At 36.0% G+C, this 18,802-nt stretch overlaps 1 protein-coding gene across 7 annotated transcripts in view; it reads left to right on the plus strand.

The window, feature by feature from the left end:
- Positions 1-18,802, plus strand: part of ROBO1 (roundabout guidance receptor 1) — a 723,192-nt gene that overhangs the window by 438,104 nt on the left and 266,286 nt on the right. For all 7 annotated transcript variants that reach the window (XM_085318890.1, XM_085318895.1, XM_085318896.1 and 4 more), the window contains one exon: positions 15,467-15,793. In XM_085318890.1, the coding sequence (XP_085175016.1) occupies positions 15,467-15,793 (327 nt within the window). The remainder of the gene's footprint in view (positions 1-15,466; positions 15,794-18,802) is intronic.

Below are 18,802 nucleotides of genomic sequence, written 5' to 3' on the forward strand. Positions count from 1 at the left end.
GGAGTTTTTTTATTTGTTTTTTTTTTTTAACTGATAAGTAAATGGCAATGTTAAAATAAACAGATCATGTTTACAACTCTGAATCTGTGTTATCAGCTTAAGTATTGCTGCTGGGACTTGAGATTTCTCGTTATTTTGGAAAGTGTTTCTCAGGATCTTTTTAGTGTCTCAAAACTGCCACCTGAGATAGAAAAAAGGTATTTTAATCATTCTAGTTAGATTAAGCACCTAAGATACTGCTCTCAGGGTCTCAGTATCTTCATGAAAGAGCTGGTTCTGTTCTTCATTATTTATGTCACTATTTAAATAATGCTACATGTGTGTAGGTAGGTGAGTCTGCTAGCACTTCCCATGAAAGAGCAGATAAATATCTGCTTTCCTTTTACAGGATGAAATAAGCACAGAAGTTAAAAGCAAGATCCTAAAGGCACTTAGGTTCCTGAAGAGGAACTGTATCTGAAATTGTGATGCTGAAACCTCCTTATCTAGTCATTAAAAAAAAAAATCCTAACATTGCGATGTTCTTGACTTTTGGTTTAACATTGAACTCAGAAGGAATAATACTATACCTATGTCGATCAAGGGATTCAGTCCACTAGCACAATAAAAGTCTATCTCAGGCCTATCAGACTGAGTTTCATGAACAATGTCACAATAATTTTCTTCTGAAATTGGGATACTAGGGTTTTAACTGCTCCATGCAAAATTAATGAACAGCCCATGGAGCAGAGTTGTGATCCCAGGTCTCCTGTCCTCTGTGATGTTTCCAATTGTTGTTACAAGTGGGGCCCCTCATCACCTCGGTCGGACTTTATCAGAAAAAAATGTTCTTGTGTGCTTTTGAAAGAAAAGGCATAAACATCCTGAAGACATCTGCCTTGAGCACAGGTCTCTGGACTCCTCATTCCAGGTGGAAGGGGGTGCCACTCTAGTAATGGTAAATTAAGGCATGAAGAAATAAGGGATTTGGCTTTGACTTGGTTTAGGCAGTTCCACACTAAGCAGCTAGTTCTAAGTCATAACTCTTAGTGTTCTCTTCTGAATTGTTTTATCTTTCCTCTGCACTTTGTAGAGATCATATATCGTAATAGAAAATCTGGATTTTACTGCAAGTAAAATGTACATATAGTGGTTTCTCTTAAGGATAAATCCAGAGAAGACCTGAAGTGGCTTCCACCACACCACTGTTAAAGCTGAAAGAAGATTATGTGGTTTAGTGGTCCCTGTGTTTGCTGAAAGCTCTGAACTCCCCATGAAAACCCGTTACAATTTTTTTCCCTGATTAAAAAGTCATGACATCTTGGGTGAAATATTTTAGAGACTTTTTTCTTCTCTTCTACTTTTAAATCTTATGTACCAGGCTTTTTCATTAATTTATCATTGGATTATCATTCTTAAAGTTGATGAATGAACTGCACTTGCTTCTTTGATGGTAGTGTTTTCCAGTGATGATGATGTGCTATGTTAAGAGATTTAGGCAGCTGATACAAATTGAGACTTTCCAATCTTTCTCCAGTGATTCTTCCCTAGCAGTCTTGCAAATTAGCTGTTTGCCACTGTCCTTATGAAGACTCAGATAGTATTGAATTGATCCTATGAAACTTGACAATTTGTAATCCATTTCTCTATATAAGGTTCTCTAGCTATGACAGTATGGTGATCCAAATGCAGATAAGTCAGCTTATAAACACTTGTGGCAACCACTAAGCTATAGAGAAAATTAGGAGTAGAATTCTTAAGTAAAGCACAGAGGGTTCACAATTTGCACTACAATCTCTCGACAAAAAATCCATTCATTTTTAATAGATTTTTAGCACAGATTATTTTCTTGCTTTTAATCACAACACTCAAGGAGAATTTCCTGTTCATTTAAAATACGAATTTAAAATAAGGACAGAGGAGTTGTCATTTAGAAAATGCCTTCAAATTGGTGCATGCCATAAAGCCTACTAATTAGTCATATAATGGTATATTAGATAAGTGGAAAGAATGAGATTAGGGATCTACCTGTAGAGAAGGGACAACCAATATCCGTTAATCAATTTAAAGCCCCTAACCATGCATTTAATTCTCAGCATTTGCACAAGGCCCTAGTGAGCAGCTGTGGGCCTCAAGGCCTAGTGGTTCTATCTAATTAGTCCCACTGAAGGCTTTCAGCCTATTCAGGAAGGCTTATTTTAGGCTGAGAGGTTTTGTTTCAGATAGCTGTTTACATAAAGTGGAAGAAGTCCATGTATTGATTGCCTTTTAGAGTTCAGAAAATATGCTCTGCTTATATTCCTGATGCAGAAAAGTAGTTTAGCCTTGAAAACCCTACTGCAAAAAAAAGTCTGCTTAAAACACTGGGTAGTCCTTTGCAAGGAGGAAGACAAACAAAGCTGGTAGTAGATTGTATCTGCCTCTCAGGCCGTAGCTGATAGCCGACCATTGCTGTAACAGAGATGGATGTAGCTGCTCCAAAAGTTTCTAGTGAGATTAATGTTATGTGTCGGCGGTAAAGATTCCAGTCTACTTTTATCTTTCTGGAGGGATTGGACTAGTTCTGCAGGATATAGTCATGGCAGGAAGGTGGGAAGCAGGGGAGGGAGGGGGTAATTTAAACAATTCGCTTGGTAATAAACTTGAAGAGAACATACAAATTTGGTGAGCATGTAGTTTCAGGACATTACAGGAACTATTATCCTAATCCCAAATAGTAGATGATGAGATATTTGTACTTGAGATGAAATCTGCATTCATTATGTGAATATAGGTAGATTATTATTATTTTCCCTAAGTATTTCTACATCCTTATAAAATGAGGTTTATTTTTTTGGAAGGAAAACTCTAATAAGATAATTCTGTTTTAGAGTCTTACAGACACTGGAGAAAAATAGCTTTCTCTTGCCAAAAGGAGCATACTTAGTTTAGCAGCAGATAGCTGCCCATTTTTGTAGGTGGTTGCTATTCTTATTCCATTTGCCTCTCTATACTTGTCTGTCATTTCACTGTGAAACAAGGCTTGTGAGGAGAAGTAATCTCTTTTATTAGATCAACTGATACAGTTGCAGAAAGATGAGAATTTTAGGGGGCATACAAGCTACTCTATTAATTCCTGATGTAACTTATTTTTTCTTTACCATTTGAACCTCCCTGTCACATAGTGGTTACTATTAGAAATATGATGATTATTCCTCCCCCCCCCCCACCCCCCAACAGCTATTCTCCTTAATCGCTTTGAGGCTTCTGCCTAATTCGCATTTAGATATGTAAACCTTACAAACCTCTGGCCTGCCATAATGTTGCTACATTATGCATTATAATCGTCTCAAATTATACATTGCTGATATTCGCATCATTTTGTCTTTTAAGTTCAGGCTTCTTGTTCCTTTGTTGTGCAGTTTTGCAGTACTCTCCTGAGCTCTATTTCTCTGCCTTTATTTGCTGCTTAAATTAATCTCTGCTTCTTTTGTCTCAAAGCCTCATGATTAAGTGATTACAAATCTTTCTCATACCTCTCCTCTCTCATTCCTTTTGCCATTTTGGACATCTAATCTTGATCTCTGTTTCTCCATCAGTCCCTTCACCAGAATCCCTTGTAATAGTAGCTCATAAGCTGGTTACTAAACAGTAAAGAGGAAGAAAGGAAATAAATTAAAGGAATTATAACTGAACAGCTACAAAAAATATTCAGCATAAAAGCACATTTCTGAGTTTTTGCTTTTGGTCACATCATTACATTTTCCTGATATTTGACTGTGTACTGTTAATAATATTCTTAGCTCTTCAAGCTCTTCCTCAACAATCATAATCTACCGCCCTTTTATTATCTTTTCATTCCATTATAAGTTTCAGTAGGCAGAGTCAATGGCATTTTATTTGTAAAAATTCTCACATTTAGCATGCTATGTAAGCTATAAACATTGCCTTCATTAATGTTTTGGATATGTCAGAATTTGCTTTTAAGGGTGAAAATTGACTGAGGTGGGCTGCATTCCTCTAGGGATTTGTTACTAATCCTTTAAAAGGCCATTTCAAATATTTTGTTTTCTGAAAGTATAAATGACTCCAGACAATTATCCCTAAAATTGTGGTTCAGTACTTTTTCTTGAAGTTAATAACTCACCTAAAACCAGTGCTATTTAAATATTTTTCCTGAATGTGCCTTTCATATAGGATGTCTCAAAAGGTTTGTTTCATATGTTTAAATAGACTTCATCCTGCTGAACACTTAGGCTATTAGCTACGGGTTTTCTGAAAAATACACTATAAATATGCAGGAAAACAGTCTGTAAATATTTATTTTTACTGTCTCTTTTATAAGTAGGAACTTCACTCATTAGTGTGCCTTTCATTTTGTTTTTCTCTTCTTAATTTTGTATAGACAGATGTTAAGTATCATTTGCATGCTTGAAGACTGAAGTTACAGAGAGTGCACTGAACCTTTGATTTGAAGCTAATTCCTTTGAGGGTTTTTTCTTTATACTACAACAAAATCTGTTAATAAAGTAAGAAACAAATAACTGAAAGTCAGATTTCTAACCTCATTTTATATATATATCTAGCTGTGAATGTACAGTACAAGCTGCTTCTGTAAAGGAGTTGTGCAGCATTGGAAAATAGGGGAATTCAGCAATCATACAAGGGATTTGGAAAAATCTCAGTATGTGGTTGGTGCAAAAACTGATAGTGCTATTACAAAAGATGTCTGCCCTGGTACTGAGTTATTGCAGTTAAGTGCCTTCCGGAGACTGTAAAGTGAAAATGAAAGTCCTGTTCTAGTTATACCTGTAGATTTCATGTCAGAGTAGCAAACTGGTGGGTGCCTTTTGTTGGAGGTGCCCTGATCTCGCCTTTCCCTTCCTCCTTCCTCCTTGGTACTGGTAAGGTTCAGCGGCTCAGCTGGTGTGCCTCCCCCTTCCCAACTAGGAGATCACGGAGACATGCCAGTGACCTGCTAGTCTGTGGGGTTAGATTTGCATGTTTTTCTTTTTTCTTTGTTTGTTTGTTTGTTTTTGGTTTTTTTTCCTCTCCCCGCACCCTCCCTCCCCATGATGTAAAAGGGCCACGATCACTTCAACATGGCTCTTATTTACAGTGAACCACTTTTTCATCTACCCAGATCTCACTTCAGTCTTCGGCTGAGAAATTTTGTGTCGTGCGTTGGTAGAGAAAGAATATACAGAGCTGAACTATTTGCTGAGCGGCTTGGCTGCGTGGTCCTTTCCAGACAGTTTTATTCAAAAAGTGATTCAGAGCTTGAAATATGAGAACACTGGATGCCATGGTGTAGGTGATCAAAATGACTTTTAAGGACTATGTGAGAGTAAATACACAAGCCTGATTAATGGCGTTTCTGCAGGCCCTGGTTTTAGGCAGCTTTGAGGTGGCCATTGAATGATGCTGAAGTATTCCCTGTGGTTATTTTCAAGTTGTTTATATTGTACCATTTTTGCTACAGCCAGAACTAAAATGCAATTGAGGAAGGTATAGCAGAGCCAATGGTTGAAATTGGTGGTGATTTTGCACTAGGTTTTCAGCACCTATGCTCTGGAATGGGAACTTAAAACAGAGATGATATTGGTAGTATTAGTTCATCATCCATCAGTGTAGAAAACTTCCTGAGACTTCTGTGCCCATACCACCATATGTTTAAGGAAGTCTTAGGCTATGACTCTTCGTGTAGTGGTGACTATCTGTAATAGGTTGCAATGCTAGCATTAAGAAGTTGTGCATTATGCAAAGAAGGAAGTAAGTTTTTTAAAAAAATCTAATTTTCTGTTTGAATTTTGGAAGCAAAGAAGCCTTAAAAAAAAAAAAAAAAAAAAAAAAAAAAAAAGCTGGATTTTCTGGTTTGCTGAAATGTAAGAAATTCGGAGACCTTGCAATCAATGGGAAAAGATAGTCACTTAGAGATGATTTTGATGGCAATGATGGATGGAATTTAATTTGTGGTGAAAGTTCATGTTTGCTGTTTTGACATAGCTTTGTAATAGTGAAAAATAGCATTAGAAAGATTGAGATCTTCAGTCCTCATTTAGTGATAAAATATTTGGCACAGAAATGTACCTGATATATAACCTGTGGCTTTTTAACATGTAAGCAGTCTGAATTATATTTTGAAAGTGAGCAAGTAACGCTCATTTGTAGGGAAAGTTAAAGTATTCTGGAAGTTTTCTGAAAACTGTATTAGTATAACTAGAATCATCTCATTTAAATTTCATTTTCTAGCAGTATATTATGACTTGAATAGCAGTGTTTTTCTGAGTTCAACAGATGTTTCATTTCTAAACCTGTGGGATCGTAGATTCTTTTTTTCCCTCTTCTTAGGAGGAGAAATTTATTGCTTGTCACTAAAAGCATGCTATCTTTTATGCTTTGTATTAATTTACTTAGCTTCTTATTTGAATAAAAATACATTTTGGAAAAAGGATATGAACAGGCCATTTTAAATATGTAGTTATTTAGTTTTCTGTGAAAAATGATTTTTTCCACTTTGTGCTTAAAAATAAAGAATTTTTAATTAATTGATACATATGTATTTTATGTCATTTAAAATACTTACTGAAAACAGTTTTTCCTTTGCATTTGAATTACTGCTCTTAAATGTGCTGCTAAAACATGGCAGAAGTATATTATTGCAGTAACCCCTTGTAAATGAAAATGCCTGGCCTTTTTGTAATTGACCAACTTAATGTTGTACAAAAAGTTGAGTTGGTTTAAATGGAATGAAAGAAATTAGTTTTAATCTAAATTTTTAATGCTTCAAAATACTCATAGTAGAAGTAAAAAAGAAATTTGAGCTACTTAATAGTGATTCTTTTTCTTGCATTGTTAGCCTTTTGTAAATTACAAGTACTGAGAGTGTTTAATTCAAAATTATTCCTTAGCTGACACAACCTCCCTCTTAATACCTAAAATTGGGTTCATGAGGGCAATTCTGATATTTCATTCACTCTCACAAATAAACTAATAATTATCTGGAATTCAGACAGATGTTTGGACTCCGTGTATTTCTTTTTAGATTTATTTTGAAAACATGAATAAATCACAATGCAAGTTGTATAAAATGCATCAAAACCAGCACAAGCAGAAATTTAGAGATGCCATGGACTGTGTTGTTACAATAACAATGAGGATATTACACTATGCTTCTCTTGCCTCAGAGTTGAGGATTACTGCCTCATAGAGCTAAGTAGAGGAAACCCTTAGCCCTTTCAAGAATTGCTGTCTCTTTGGCTTCGTTATAGTCCTGAGGGTGTGAAGATCCTTTTTTCCTTCTCTCAGCAGCTCACAGACCTTTCAACGTGCAGGTGATCAATATCAGAATCAATCTCATGTTGAATCTGTAGTAGGAAACAAATCAGAAGATAGTATTCATAAGTATGGTAGGAGATGGGTTTGAAGCGTCTAAGGTTTTGGAATAGTATGTAGGCAATTTATCTGAAATAATAGAAATAGAATGTGTTTATACACATTTGTTTCCATGAGTAAATGATTTTTAAAAAGAGCAACCCAAAAGGCAATTGTCTGCAGTTGTGTTTGTTTCCAAATGAGGAGTACGCTCATCAGTAGGATATTTTGTATTTTATTTGTTTGTTCAATAGATAAAACTTTGGAGTAAAATAGGCTAGCGGACTATAAGCAGGCCACAAGCAGCTGAAATCTCAGACACTGTTTCCAAACAAACCTCAAGTCAAAGCAGGATTTTCTTCATCAGTTTTTCTGACATCTGAACTAATAACACAGAAGTATTTCCTTAACTATGTAATTTGAAGTCACAGGCATTTTCACTAGGTTAGCAGTTTGTTTGGTTCCTTCATTGCAGCCAAAGGTTCTCCCTGGGTTTTGTTGCACTACCATTGCTCTTCTCCAACTTCTGTTTGCCTGTGACCCTGCAGCAGTGATTGCTCTGGGCGGTCCCATATCATCTTCTTATGATGTCCCAACTCCTCTGTTCAGCCTGTGAACTTCCAATGTCTTTTCAGCTAATCCACCAAATTACCCAGATTATCCTCAGATTCTTTCACTTTAGTGAAGCCGAGTAACTGTTTCCCTAGTGGCCTTCGGATCACCCTCTACTTCAGTAAGCCTGATATTCGCAGTCTTTCCATAATCCCGTGCCTCCTTGTCAGCCACCCTCCCCAAGGCATCCCTTTTCGGCTCTTGACTGCTATTCCAGACTCTTGGCAGCTTGAGCAAAGCCACGGTCTTCTCGGCCCCCCTCTGCCTTCCTTTTTCCGTTGTCTCCCTCACCCTAGCAACCATCTCCAAGTGGTTTGGTGTTCCCAGGGTGTCACATCCAAATCCCCAAAGACAGAAGCGTGCCTCAGGTTCACCTCAGTCATGAGGCAGAGTACTCTGGCGAGAGTACTCTTGTTCTCAGTATCGTCTCGGTGCGGGGAATATCCCACAGGATTACCTCAGCCATTTCAAAGACAAAGTGATGAATAAAGCAGGCCTTACTAACTTTGTATTTGTTTTTGTAATATGGTGTGGTTAAGAAATACTCGTGTATTTTGGAAATATCCATAGATCCATGGATCCTTCCTTTCAGGGAAAATACTATTACCATTTTACCTGTTCGGTGTGGAGTATTGTAATTTTTATTGAATGAGGTTTAGTTTCAAAAGTCACTGCTGTAGATCCTGCTATCTCAGACTACTCCAGCAGCTGCTGAAGTCAGATCAGATGAGATAAAATACTTGCCAGAGAGAGCAGAACTAGCAAAAAGAAAAAAACTAAACATTTTCTTACACTGAGATCATCACCTACTGCGTGAAGTTCTGTGTATATATCAGCCTCTTACATAGCTCAGTATAACTGTTGTTTAAATTTGTATTCTAACTACGTTTAGTGAATAACCAGGTCAGGACTTACTTATGCTAACTGCTGGATAGTAGCATGTTTTAGCAAGGATTCATTGTAAAGATGCATCTCTTGAAATTAAATAGTCCGTTCAAAAATAATTTTAAATAAATTAGTTTTTAATTTTGGATTAAGACACTAAAGCACGATTCTTATGGTTGCCACTTCCAGCTTCTTTAAATGTGATCATTTCCGAGAGCTAATCTGTTTCAGCATCTCCTGGGAAATATGTCTTTTATTATTAAAACAAGGACTCAATGTCTGCATCCCTGCAATATAGTACCTGCTACTTTTTTTTCATTCACACCAGGCAGAGCATTTAGGTAGCTGTAAGATGCAGTACATCTTTTCAGAAGTGTTTTAGTTTAAAAACCTACACCTTTTTCTCATCAAATCATCTATGTGCAGAATTACTGCAGAATATACAGCATAGAACAGAAAAAAAAATCATGCAAATCGACAGGTGTTAATTATTTTTATTTCCCCTATTTATTTGCCTTATTACTGTAATACTTCATTTAGCTCCTATTCAGTTGACTAACGCATTATTAAAATATTATGTAAACTGAATTCCTATTGCTACAAATATTTGGGTTGTATCTTTTTTCGGTACAGCTGCCAGGCACAGGATCAGTCTGAATTTGAGACACTTTCAGTACAGCTCCCATTTAATCTTTTGCTTTGGGGAAAGAGATGGACATAGCTTAAAACTCCAGGCTGTTAGTGGTTACTCTGTAGATTTTTTCAGCCTTAAGTATACAGTAAATTACTGGTTTCTGACATATTCTGATAGTGTGGTAGCTAGGACAGAAATGTAATTATAATACATTTGTATTAGCAACATATACACTTGAGGGTTATTTTTTTCTAACTGGGAGAAATATTTTGTGGATGTCTAAATCTAAGTTCAAAAGCCACAACCCACAAACTTTCATTTTATATTTTGTGCGCAGACAGTGTATTTAAACTGCAGCTTGTTTGTTTTGCCCCAAAATGTACTGTAGTAACAGAAATAATGAAAAAGTACATTTACTTATTACTTCGTCTCTCATAAGAAACAGAAGCTTCACTAACAGCTTAAGGGGGGAAATAAAAAGATTTGTGGACGTAATGATATGGACTGAAACACTTTTCAGGGAACATCACAACGGTTTCACGGTAGGGACAGTCAGTGTTCAGTGCTTTTAGGCGAGTCTCTCTCTCCTATTTTCTGTTGCGTACTCAGAAAAGGAGATGATACTGTTTATTGGGAGCACGCAGGGGAATTGCACGTTGTACTGTCCGAACTATGAGAGGCTCGTCACATTTTATGATGTCTAAGCTACTGGTAGGAATTGGACCTGTTCCCAGCTCAGTATTTGGAACTGTTAAATACATCTCACAGTGCGTCCTAGGTGGGCATTAAACCACAGATAATACTACTATGTTCCTACTACTCCCTTTTCTTTGTAGTATACAAAATACCTACTTGCAAGAAAATAACATCTCTACTGCCTGACACTACTGTTCGTAAAGGTGGTGTCCTTTTAAAGTATTTATGGAAATGCTTGCAATTATGACTGTGCAAAGTTATGGCAGAGTTTAGGTTAAAAAGAAAATTTATGTTTCTTTTTCTAGAGTGTATTTTCAGAACTCAATTGTTAGTTATCAATAGATGTAGTAAACAAAACACTGTCACTGCAAAGAATGGCTTCCTGAATCTAAAATGATATAATGACAAATGCTATTCTCAAAGCAGAGTATTTCAGAAATATCATTTTCAGGCAGTTTTGGCAGTTGTGCTAAAGTGGAATTCCAAAAGTGGGACTTCTGTTCTTACAGACTTGACCATTTTGGAAAAAAACAGGAGGCATTGGCATAGCATTACGTAGTTCATTACTTTATATTTTTGTTTATGGATGAAAGACCATAACATCTGGCAAGGAAATTTTGGAGTAGCTGCTTTTAAAAACGCACTGGTTTTGCAGGCTACAAAGCCCAGGAAATCAGATGTTCTGTTTAGGCTGAAGAAAGGTAGTTGCTTTATCATACATTTAAAGAACATTCAAAAAATAGGAGGAACGCAGAGAGTTCTTTAAGCATAGGAGAGAAAGAAAGTGAACAGGACAACATCTCTGTGGATCACAATTGTCCTGTTGAGCTTTCATTGAAAGTTATTTGCTTTCTATAAGCACAAGTAACCTGCTAGGTTAGGTAAGCTGCATGAGACTGAACAGATAAAAAGCTGTTTTCAGAAAAATAACAGATAAAAAGGTGTTTCTTAAAATAACATCCAATTACTGTAGTTAGATTTTTTTTTCACACGATGACAAGCAGATTAGGCCCTTGAGCGAAATGGCACATAAAAGCTACCTGGATTTTGTGACATAAATAAGAGCAAAATGTGGGGTGCCTTTTCCCCCTGTTACCTGATATCAAGGTATCAGGGATTGAGCCATATATTTGATTTCCCTTTAGTTACTGTTCTCTTGCAGCATGATGTGACACTGTTTTGTGATGTGCCCTCGAAATAGTGTTTTTGTGTCCTTGAAATAGTGTTTTAAGTTGTTTTGCTTCTAAAATCTGTATGGTTTGGGTCTTCTGCCTTCAAAAAGGATGAACTAAAACTAGAATTTAAGACAAGGGAAGGGTGAGCAAATCTTATGAGAGAAAACCTTATGAGGTGAGTTTGATTCTAACAGGAACAACCACCAAAAAATTGAAGAGCATGGTAAAAAGGTATATGATTACAATCAGGAAGCATGTCAGAGAGATGCAGTCTCAAGGAGTGTGTGGAAGAGATTTGAATTAAAGGGCAGCTCAGGTACAAGAAGAATTAAGTATTTATTGCTCATGGTTAAGTATTTACTACTCATGGGTATGTTTGACCTGAGAATTAGGAAAAAAATATCATGGATACCATGAGAGCAACAGGGTTCCATAGAACATCATTCCCATCAGTATAAAACAAAGCAATAAAAATACCCCCCACACACACTTCTTGAAAAATTTCTGAAAGAGATTGTGATATGTAACTGAAGTACTGGTAAATTGGGAACAGTCTTATATTACAAAGTGTTATTGTTTGGAAGAATCACCTAACTTTTTTTTTTAAAAACTGTGGTTTTGTTTATTAGCATTTTACTAATATCTTTGATAGCAATTAATCCAATTCAGATCTTACGTTACAACGTAAAGAGCCCCAATAAAAAAAAGGGGGGGGGGACTGAGATCAGTGTTAAATACATTAAAGGTTGTATTTGTGAAATGAAAGAATGTTCTGGTTTTTTTGCTACTTGCCTGGTGACTTAGTAGGTCATGCAGCATTTTTACTGGATATAGGATAAATCATTTACATTATATAGACCTTAGGAAACCAGATTTTTCTTATCTCTCTCAGCTGAAAGTGTCAACCTTTTATCAAAATATAGTCCTGATTTTTGACTTGTCTCAGACTACCTCATGATCGTGGTGGTTGTTGTTGTTAGAGGATTAGAGGAGTCTGGCATAGTATTTGTAGCCCTGATGCCAACAGTTCTCCCATTTAAACATATATTCCTTGCTGTTCTTTTTTCAGTACTTTATATTTGTTTATCATACCAACATGAAGCTTTAAGGAGAGAATAAGGCAATTCTTGCCATCAGAAATTTAGCATTCATCTAATATTAGGAGCTTTCTTTGAACCTTTGCTTCTATTGCTTTCAGCATTAGAATTCCTGTAAAAATAGCTATGGCACCATCCAAGAAACTGGAAACATCGCTTTATGTAATTGTTCTTCTAAGTAGCAGCATGAAATAATTAGTATGGCATACTTTAATTGGTGGCATCCTGTTGATTTCTTACAAAAGACTTTAATTCTAGTAAAAGCAGGGAACATAAGTTGGTTAGTTCCTATAACATAGTGCTGATGCCTTTCTTGGGGGAAGGAATGGAGGGGGGGAAATGTAGCTCAATTGTGTATTTAATGGCAGATCCAGTGCATAATAGGTGCTCTGCTTCTATTTTTTTTTTTTTTTTTTTTTTTTACCAAATATCCCCTGTGGGATGGATTTTTGACAAGAAAATTACGAGATTGGTGCCCAGTATAAGATTTGTGTTGATAATTGAAGCTGCTTCTTCTCAATAAAACATAAATGGGGCTTAAATAACTGGGCTAAAAGGAAAGAAAGATTTTTTAAAAATAACATGTAGATATGGAAAAAGATTATAACTTGGTTGTCAAGGCCATTACATCCCCTCAGGCAGTTGTCACTAAATTTGCTGTTGTGCTTGCTTGGTGCCAGTCAACTACTCATACAACTTTTGTCCCCTTCTGCTTCAAGCAATTTAATGAAATTTTCTAGAGAAAGGTTATGATATAAAATGCTAGGATAAAAACCTGTTAATGTACAGTTCTGTCATTTTACTTCCTCTAATGTTACCTGCCAAAGAAACTTTAAAAGTATATGAACATTCCTGAGAACGTGACCTGGTACATGGACTTTTCCCCCCTCAAGAATTTTGAGTCTCAGTTTTCAAGAAAGCTTACAGTTTGCATTTAAACTCTCATTTTGTGCAGTACTACAGGTTAGTGTACAGCAACTTGAATGTCAGGAGGGAAAATGAGCATGCAGAAAATCTGAAAATAATATTTCATTTGCCTTCATTTATATTTCATTATATTTTTTACTTATTTTGGTTAACGTAATCCATGAGAATGTGAACATGTAATATAATGCACATAGCATAGATGCAGAGTTGGACTTTTAAACAATTGTTAACAATCTTTAAGCATTTTACTTACAAGTCAGATTTTTATTTCTCCATAATGATGTAAAATAATAGCAAAGCTGGCTGGCACAATTGCCTTGCACTGCAGGCTCCTCTCTGCCAGAGTTTGTCTGCTGCACCTGGGAGGAGCAGCTCAGTCTCTCTGTCAGAGTCTCGTCCAGAGCTGTGTAATGATGTGTAGCTAGCAAAAGCATTTGGGAGTTTCCCAGCTTCCGTTCTGCTTGACTATAGTTTAATTTTCACATCTCAGGTAGTTGTTGCAGGTAAAAGGGAGTGTTTATGTTTGCATTAGTTGCTAGAGCCTTGCAATATTTTGGGTATAGATAGAGAAGTGATAAAATATTTCCTATAGTTTAGGAGTACACTGCTAAATACGCTACTACTTATATTAGCTTTTCTCAGAGGACTGAAGAATAGACTGCTTTGCTAGTTGAGTTATTACATACTTAATAAACATTAACATTCATATAAAGCTATCTTACTGTACTGCATAAAGAATGCCAGCACATTTTAATGCAGTCAAGCCATACTACTGGAGATCTGGGATTGTGCAGTTAATGCTAGGTGATTAGTATGGAGTTTAATTTGCACTGATTATCTTGAGGTGAAGGAAATGTGAAATAAACTTTACATGCAAGTTCTACATTTCACAATGTTTTCAGTGTATATATTGAAAACAGAACTCTCTCTGGGACCATCCTCTCTTTGTCTCCTTCCCTTTTGCTTTACCAATTTACGGTCTTCTAACCTGTGGTGAATAGATCTCATATTTCTTCATACTGCTTCACAGCTGTTCAAAAACCATATTATTAATGCTAATAAAAAAAATCTGGCATTTAAAATTTTAATAATCAGAAGTTATTGACCCAAGAGACTAATTTTCTCCATGGTAAAATTGTATATCAAGAAAGAGAGAAATAAGGAAAATAATAAATGGAAATGGAGTCAATGACTTAAAAACCTAAAAGCTTCAGTAACTACTTATGTGAATTTCAGAATTCTTGGGTACTCAGTTTGTTGCCATATGCTTCTGTGGTGTATAACTATCCAGATCATCATTAGAGTTTTACCTTGCCATCATCAGCTTGCAGCTTGAATTAGGCTGAATTTGAATGCTTTTCTAGATGAACAGCTTGGTTGCCTACATTTTTTTTTTTTTTTTAATCCCTGATACTTTCCTCTCAGGTTGTTTTTTATCCAGATTGGATAAAATGTAGTAGGAGAAAGTAAAAAATTTTATGCAAGAAGTTACTCTGGTTTTCCCTGACACAACAGCTGTAAGAAGCGCTCTGTCTTCCATGTATTTCTACCTCTTTAATGCTGCTTAACATGTTACTAAAGGGAGCTGACAGTACAGGTAAAATAAAGTAACTTTGTAGTACCAGGGATGTTAGACTTGCTCAACAGGCATTGCATGAACTAATGGGCTCTGCAAAAGGTCAGATGAGGTTAGCCTTGACTTTGTGTTGTGCGTTAGAGAAGGAGTAGTTTTGCAAAATGTAGCATAATATCTGTAGAGGTTTTTCATAATTCTGAATATGCATATGTAGAATACACATATATATGTATATGTTCATATATATGAATGCGTCAATATAAAAATTGATGTGATTTAGGAACAGGGCAGCTTAGTTCACTAATACAGGTTACCTTTTGAAAAATGCTTTGGAATTTATTCACTTGGGAGAACCTTGCACACAGTGAAGTACATAAAGATGTTTTGAGATTTTTTTTTTCATTTTAAAAAGATGATAATAGCCATTCTTATTAAATCCTAGACTATAGGGTAGGTTAAGTTGTTAAGTTACAAAACTTTATGACTGTATGTGACGCCAGTCTAATAAGAAAACTGCATTTTTATATTGCAGGCTCCCGCCTTCGGCAAGAAGATTTCCCGCCTCGCATTGTCGAACACCCTTCTGATTTAATTGTTTCGAAAGGAGAACCAGCGACTTTAAACTGTAAAGCTGAAGGAAGGCCAACCCCAACGATTGAATGGTACAAAGGGGGTGAAAGAGTAGAAACGGACAAAGATGATCCACGCTCCCACCGGATGTTGCTGCCCAGCGGATCTTTATTTTTCTTACGCATAGTGCATGGGCGCAAGAGCAGGCCGGATGAAGGAGTCTATGTCTGTGTGGCAAGGAATTACCTTGGGGAAGCTGTAAGTCATAATGCATCGCTGGAGGTTGCAAGTAAGTACAGTTTTTTTTCATACTTTAGCAGCATCCTGGCCTTGACATTACTCAAAGATTGAAAATAAAATGTGGACCGCCTTGCATACAAGTTACTGAGTTAGAAGCAATGAATGAACTGTATGCATAGATTTGTTATATACCTATTATTAAGGAAATAGTCATGAAAATAGGAAAGTAGAAGAGGTATTATATTATTTTAGAAATTTAGACTTTGTGTTTTCTGACATCTTTTATGTTTCTGTGCAGTTATGATTACTTAGTGTTTGTTAGATATTGTATATTTAAATTTCCTCATGTTTTGTGCTCACCAAATATCCATGCAAAGTGCAATGCATGGTAGGAGCCAGGAAAGCTAGAATTTGATCTAAAGGGTACATTTGGAATTGTTCTTGCATGAATAAGCACTAGAAGAAATGACCTTTTTTGCTCTTGAAGAAGTGGCCTACAAATTATCTGTCTAGTTATAAGTATTTGGCCAAAGGAAGGAACAGTCAAGTATGTTGTCACATCACTTTGTTATGCTTATCTCTTCCTGTATCCCCTTTAAACTCTACTTATTTTAGAGGAAGCGAGTGTACATGAAAGGGTTTCAAGCATTCATAGGCTGTGACTAGGTTAAAAAAATCATAAGTTTTGAATACTTAAATAGGAGAGGAATTCTTCCTATCCAAAAGTGAGGTGTCTATTTTAAGTTTTACAGATTTCCTCTCTGATCTGTAGCAGTTCATCTGGTGCTCTCTTGAAGAGCTGACTCAGAACTGGATGAATTACCCTCTCAAAATACTCCAATGGCTAAACAATGCGTATTGGTAACTAGCTCTGACTAGACTCCTAACTTCAGACAAGTAATGTTAAACACCAGTGGTGAAGTGTTTTTCGTCTAAGTTCAGTAGAAAAAGATTTATCCGAGTGGCTAGATTTTCATAACTCTCACAGGAAGCCAAGGAAACAGACTGGGAAGTTGTGCATTTGCTTGAGCCCTTTGCCTGGCTGCATCTACATTCACAGAAGATCCCAAGTACTTTGTTAATGCATATACCAGAAGGGTCTCAAGCATCGCTTGTACTACAGTAAATACACCCCACTAAGACCTGTGGTCACATAGTTTCCTTGTCACTGTTTTTTATTGATAAAAATAACTAGTGAATGACTAGTTGAAAATATGCTTGTGCAACAAATGCATAATCTGTTTAATCCTTTTTTTTTTTTTTTTTTGAGGACGTCTGTTGATTTGTTACTCAGAAGTGTACCATGTCTTATAGGTGTAGTTTTGGGTGGACTTTGATGATGATGATAATATGATTTTATCTTATTGCTGTTACTTCCTTTTAACCACTCCCCATAGATCCTTAAATGAGTTTTAAAGTTCTGTCCATGCTTGTTGCGTGTTCTGTGGTTTGTGAGATACCTTCAAAGAAATATTTGAATGGCATGTAGTGTTTCTGCATCTTCCACAGTGTTTTGTCAAAACCCAGAAACGTGAGTAGGCCCCAATTGTTGGTACAGCGTTGCCAGTGTCAATTTACCTGTTAGTTTTTAAATCTGTTTGTGACCCTGTCTTAAGTCATCTTGATGCGATTACAGTAAGAGTCTTACTGGCAGGGTCTGGATGTGTATGTGAAACACTAATATCACTGGAAGATTTTTTAAGTTTCTGCCAATACTTAACAGAAAAATGAAAGATGAATATCTTCTAATGGGGCTTCAACTGTTTGTCACTTTACAATAGTATAGTTGTAAATTGCTAATCCAGTTCAAAATGACTCTCATATTGACGGATAGTCTCAGAAATTTGAAATACAATCAAGATTTGCAAGTTTTTTTCATTTGCAAAATAATCATCCACATTGTTCTAAGGAAAAAGAATCGTTATCTGTGTTTGGAAATGAGGTTTCTAGGTCTGTAACAGTGTAATATTATACAGTTTTAATTGTATCCCAGCAGATTATAGTCAAAGATTTTTAACAGAAAAGGTAATGATGTGGCAGTGCAAAAGCACCAAAATTTTTTAAGTAGCACAAAAGAGGTGAGGAACAAAGAAATAATTGAAGGCTACTAGAGTAAGTTTACATTAAATGCAAAATCTATGGAACATATTAAATTAATAGTTAATATCTAAGCTCTAGTTACATTCTGAATGGTTTGCAACAGATTACCAAACCATTTTGATTGGCTTCTCAGCAGAGTCTTTCTTGAATGCCACAGTGTTGTCATATACCATTGCTGTTTTAGAAATCCTATGTTCAGGTTTAATTTTTGGTTTTTTACACAGCAAAATTGCCTTTATTTGGTGTCCAGTTAGGGAATACAAAAGATCATTTAGAGTACTCCTTTGGTTACACTTCAATGCTGTAAGTTTAACCAAAAAACTTCTGTGAATTGTAAGAAAGAAAAGCTTTTTACTCACTATACCTGCTAGCTGTCACTGGAACCAGCTGTGGTCTAGTGCGCCAGTTCATGTTTTATAACACAGTAAGGAATATATCGCTTTGTTTTCTGCCATTACCTCTTCAGTTAGATGGCTTTTTTTTTTTTTGCTGATCAGTGCATGTGTAGCTATGAGTTCAGATTCAGATAAATACAAAAAATAGATTTTCATATCTATGATTTCTTCATATAGTTCATCTTCAAAGCAGTTCCAACGTTAACCTTTGAGACATCCACAGAAATAACTTATTGTCTATGGAATAAGCTGGACATAGTCTTTTCTTTATACTGTACATAGATTTTCCACCTGCAAATGGGAACGAAGAGGAATCTCAGAAATCTATAAAAACTTCTGAAGTACAAAAACATTAAAAGATGTGTTTCTCTTCTTAAATATATGTATATTTTATCAGCTTTAGAAACAACTTTAGATTTGATATCTACAACTGGAGAGACTAAAATCCTCAGTAATTGTAGAACACAATGGGAGAAAAAAAGTGTTCCTTTCTCTTTTTCTGTTCCTCTCCCTTTCTTTGGTGAATGGGCATGGTGTGCATGTCATCTAATCCAAAGTACGCT

The sequence above is a fragment of the Rhea americana genome, unplaced genomic scaffold (assembly GCF_003343005.1).
Source record: "Rhea americana isolate MKP2758 unplaced genomic scaffold, rheAme1 scaffold_56, whole genome shotgun sequence".
Lineage (NCBI taxonomy): Eukaryota > Metazoa > Chordata > Aves > Rheiformes > Rheidae > Rhea > Rhea americana.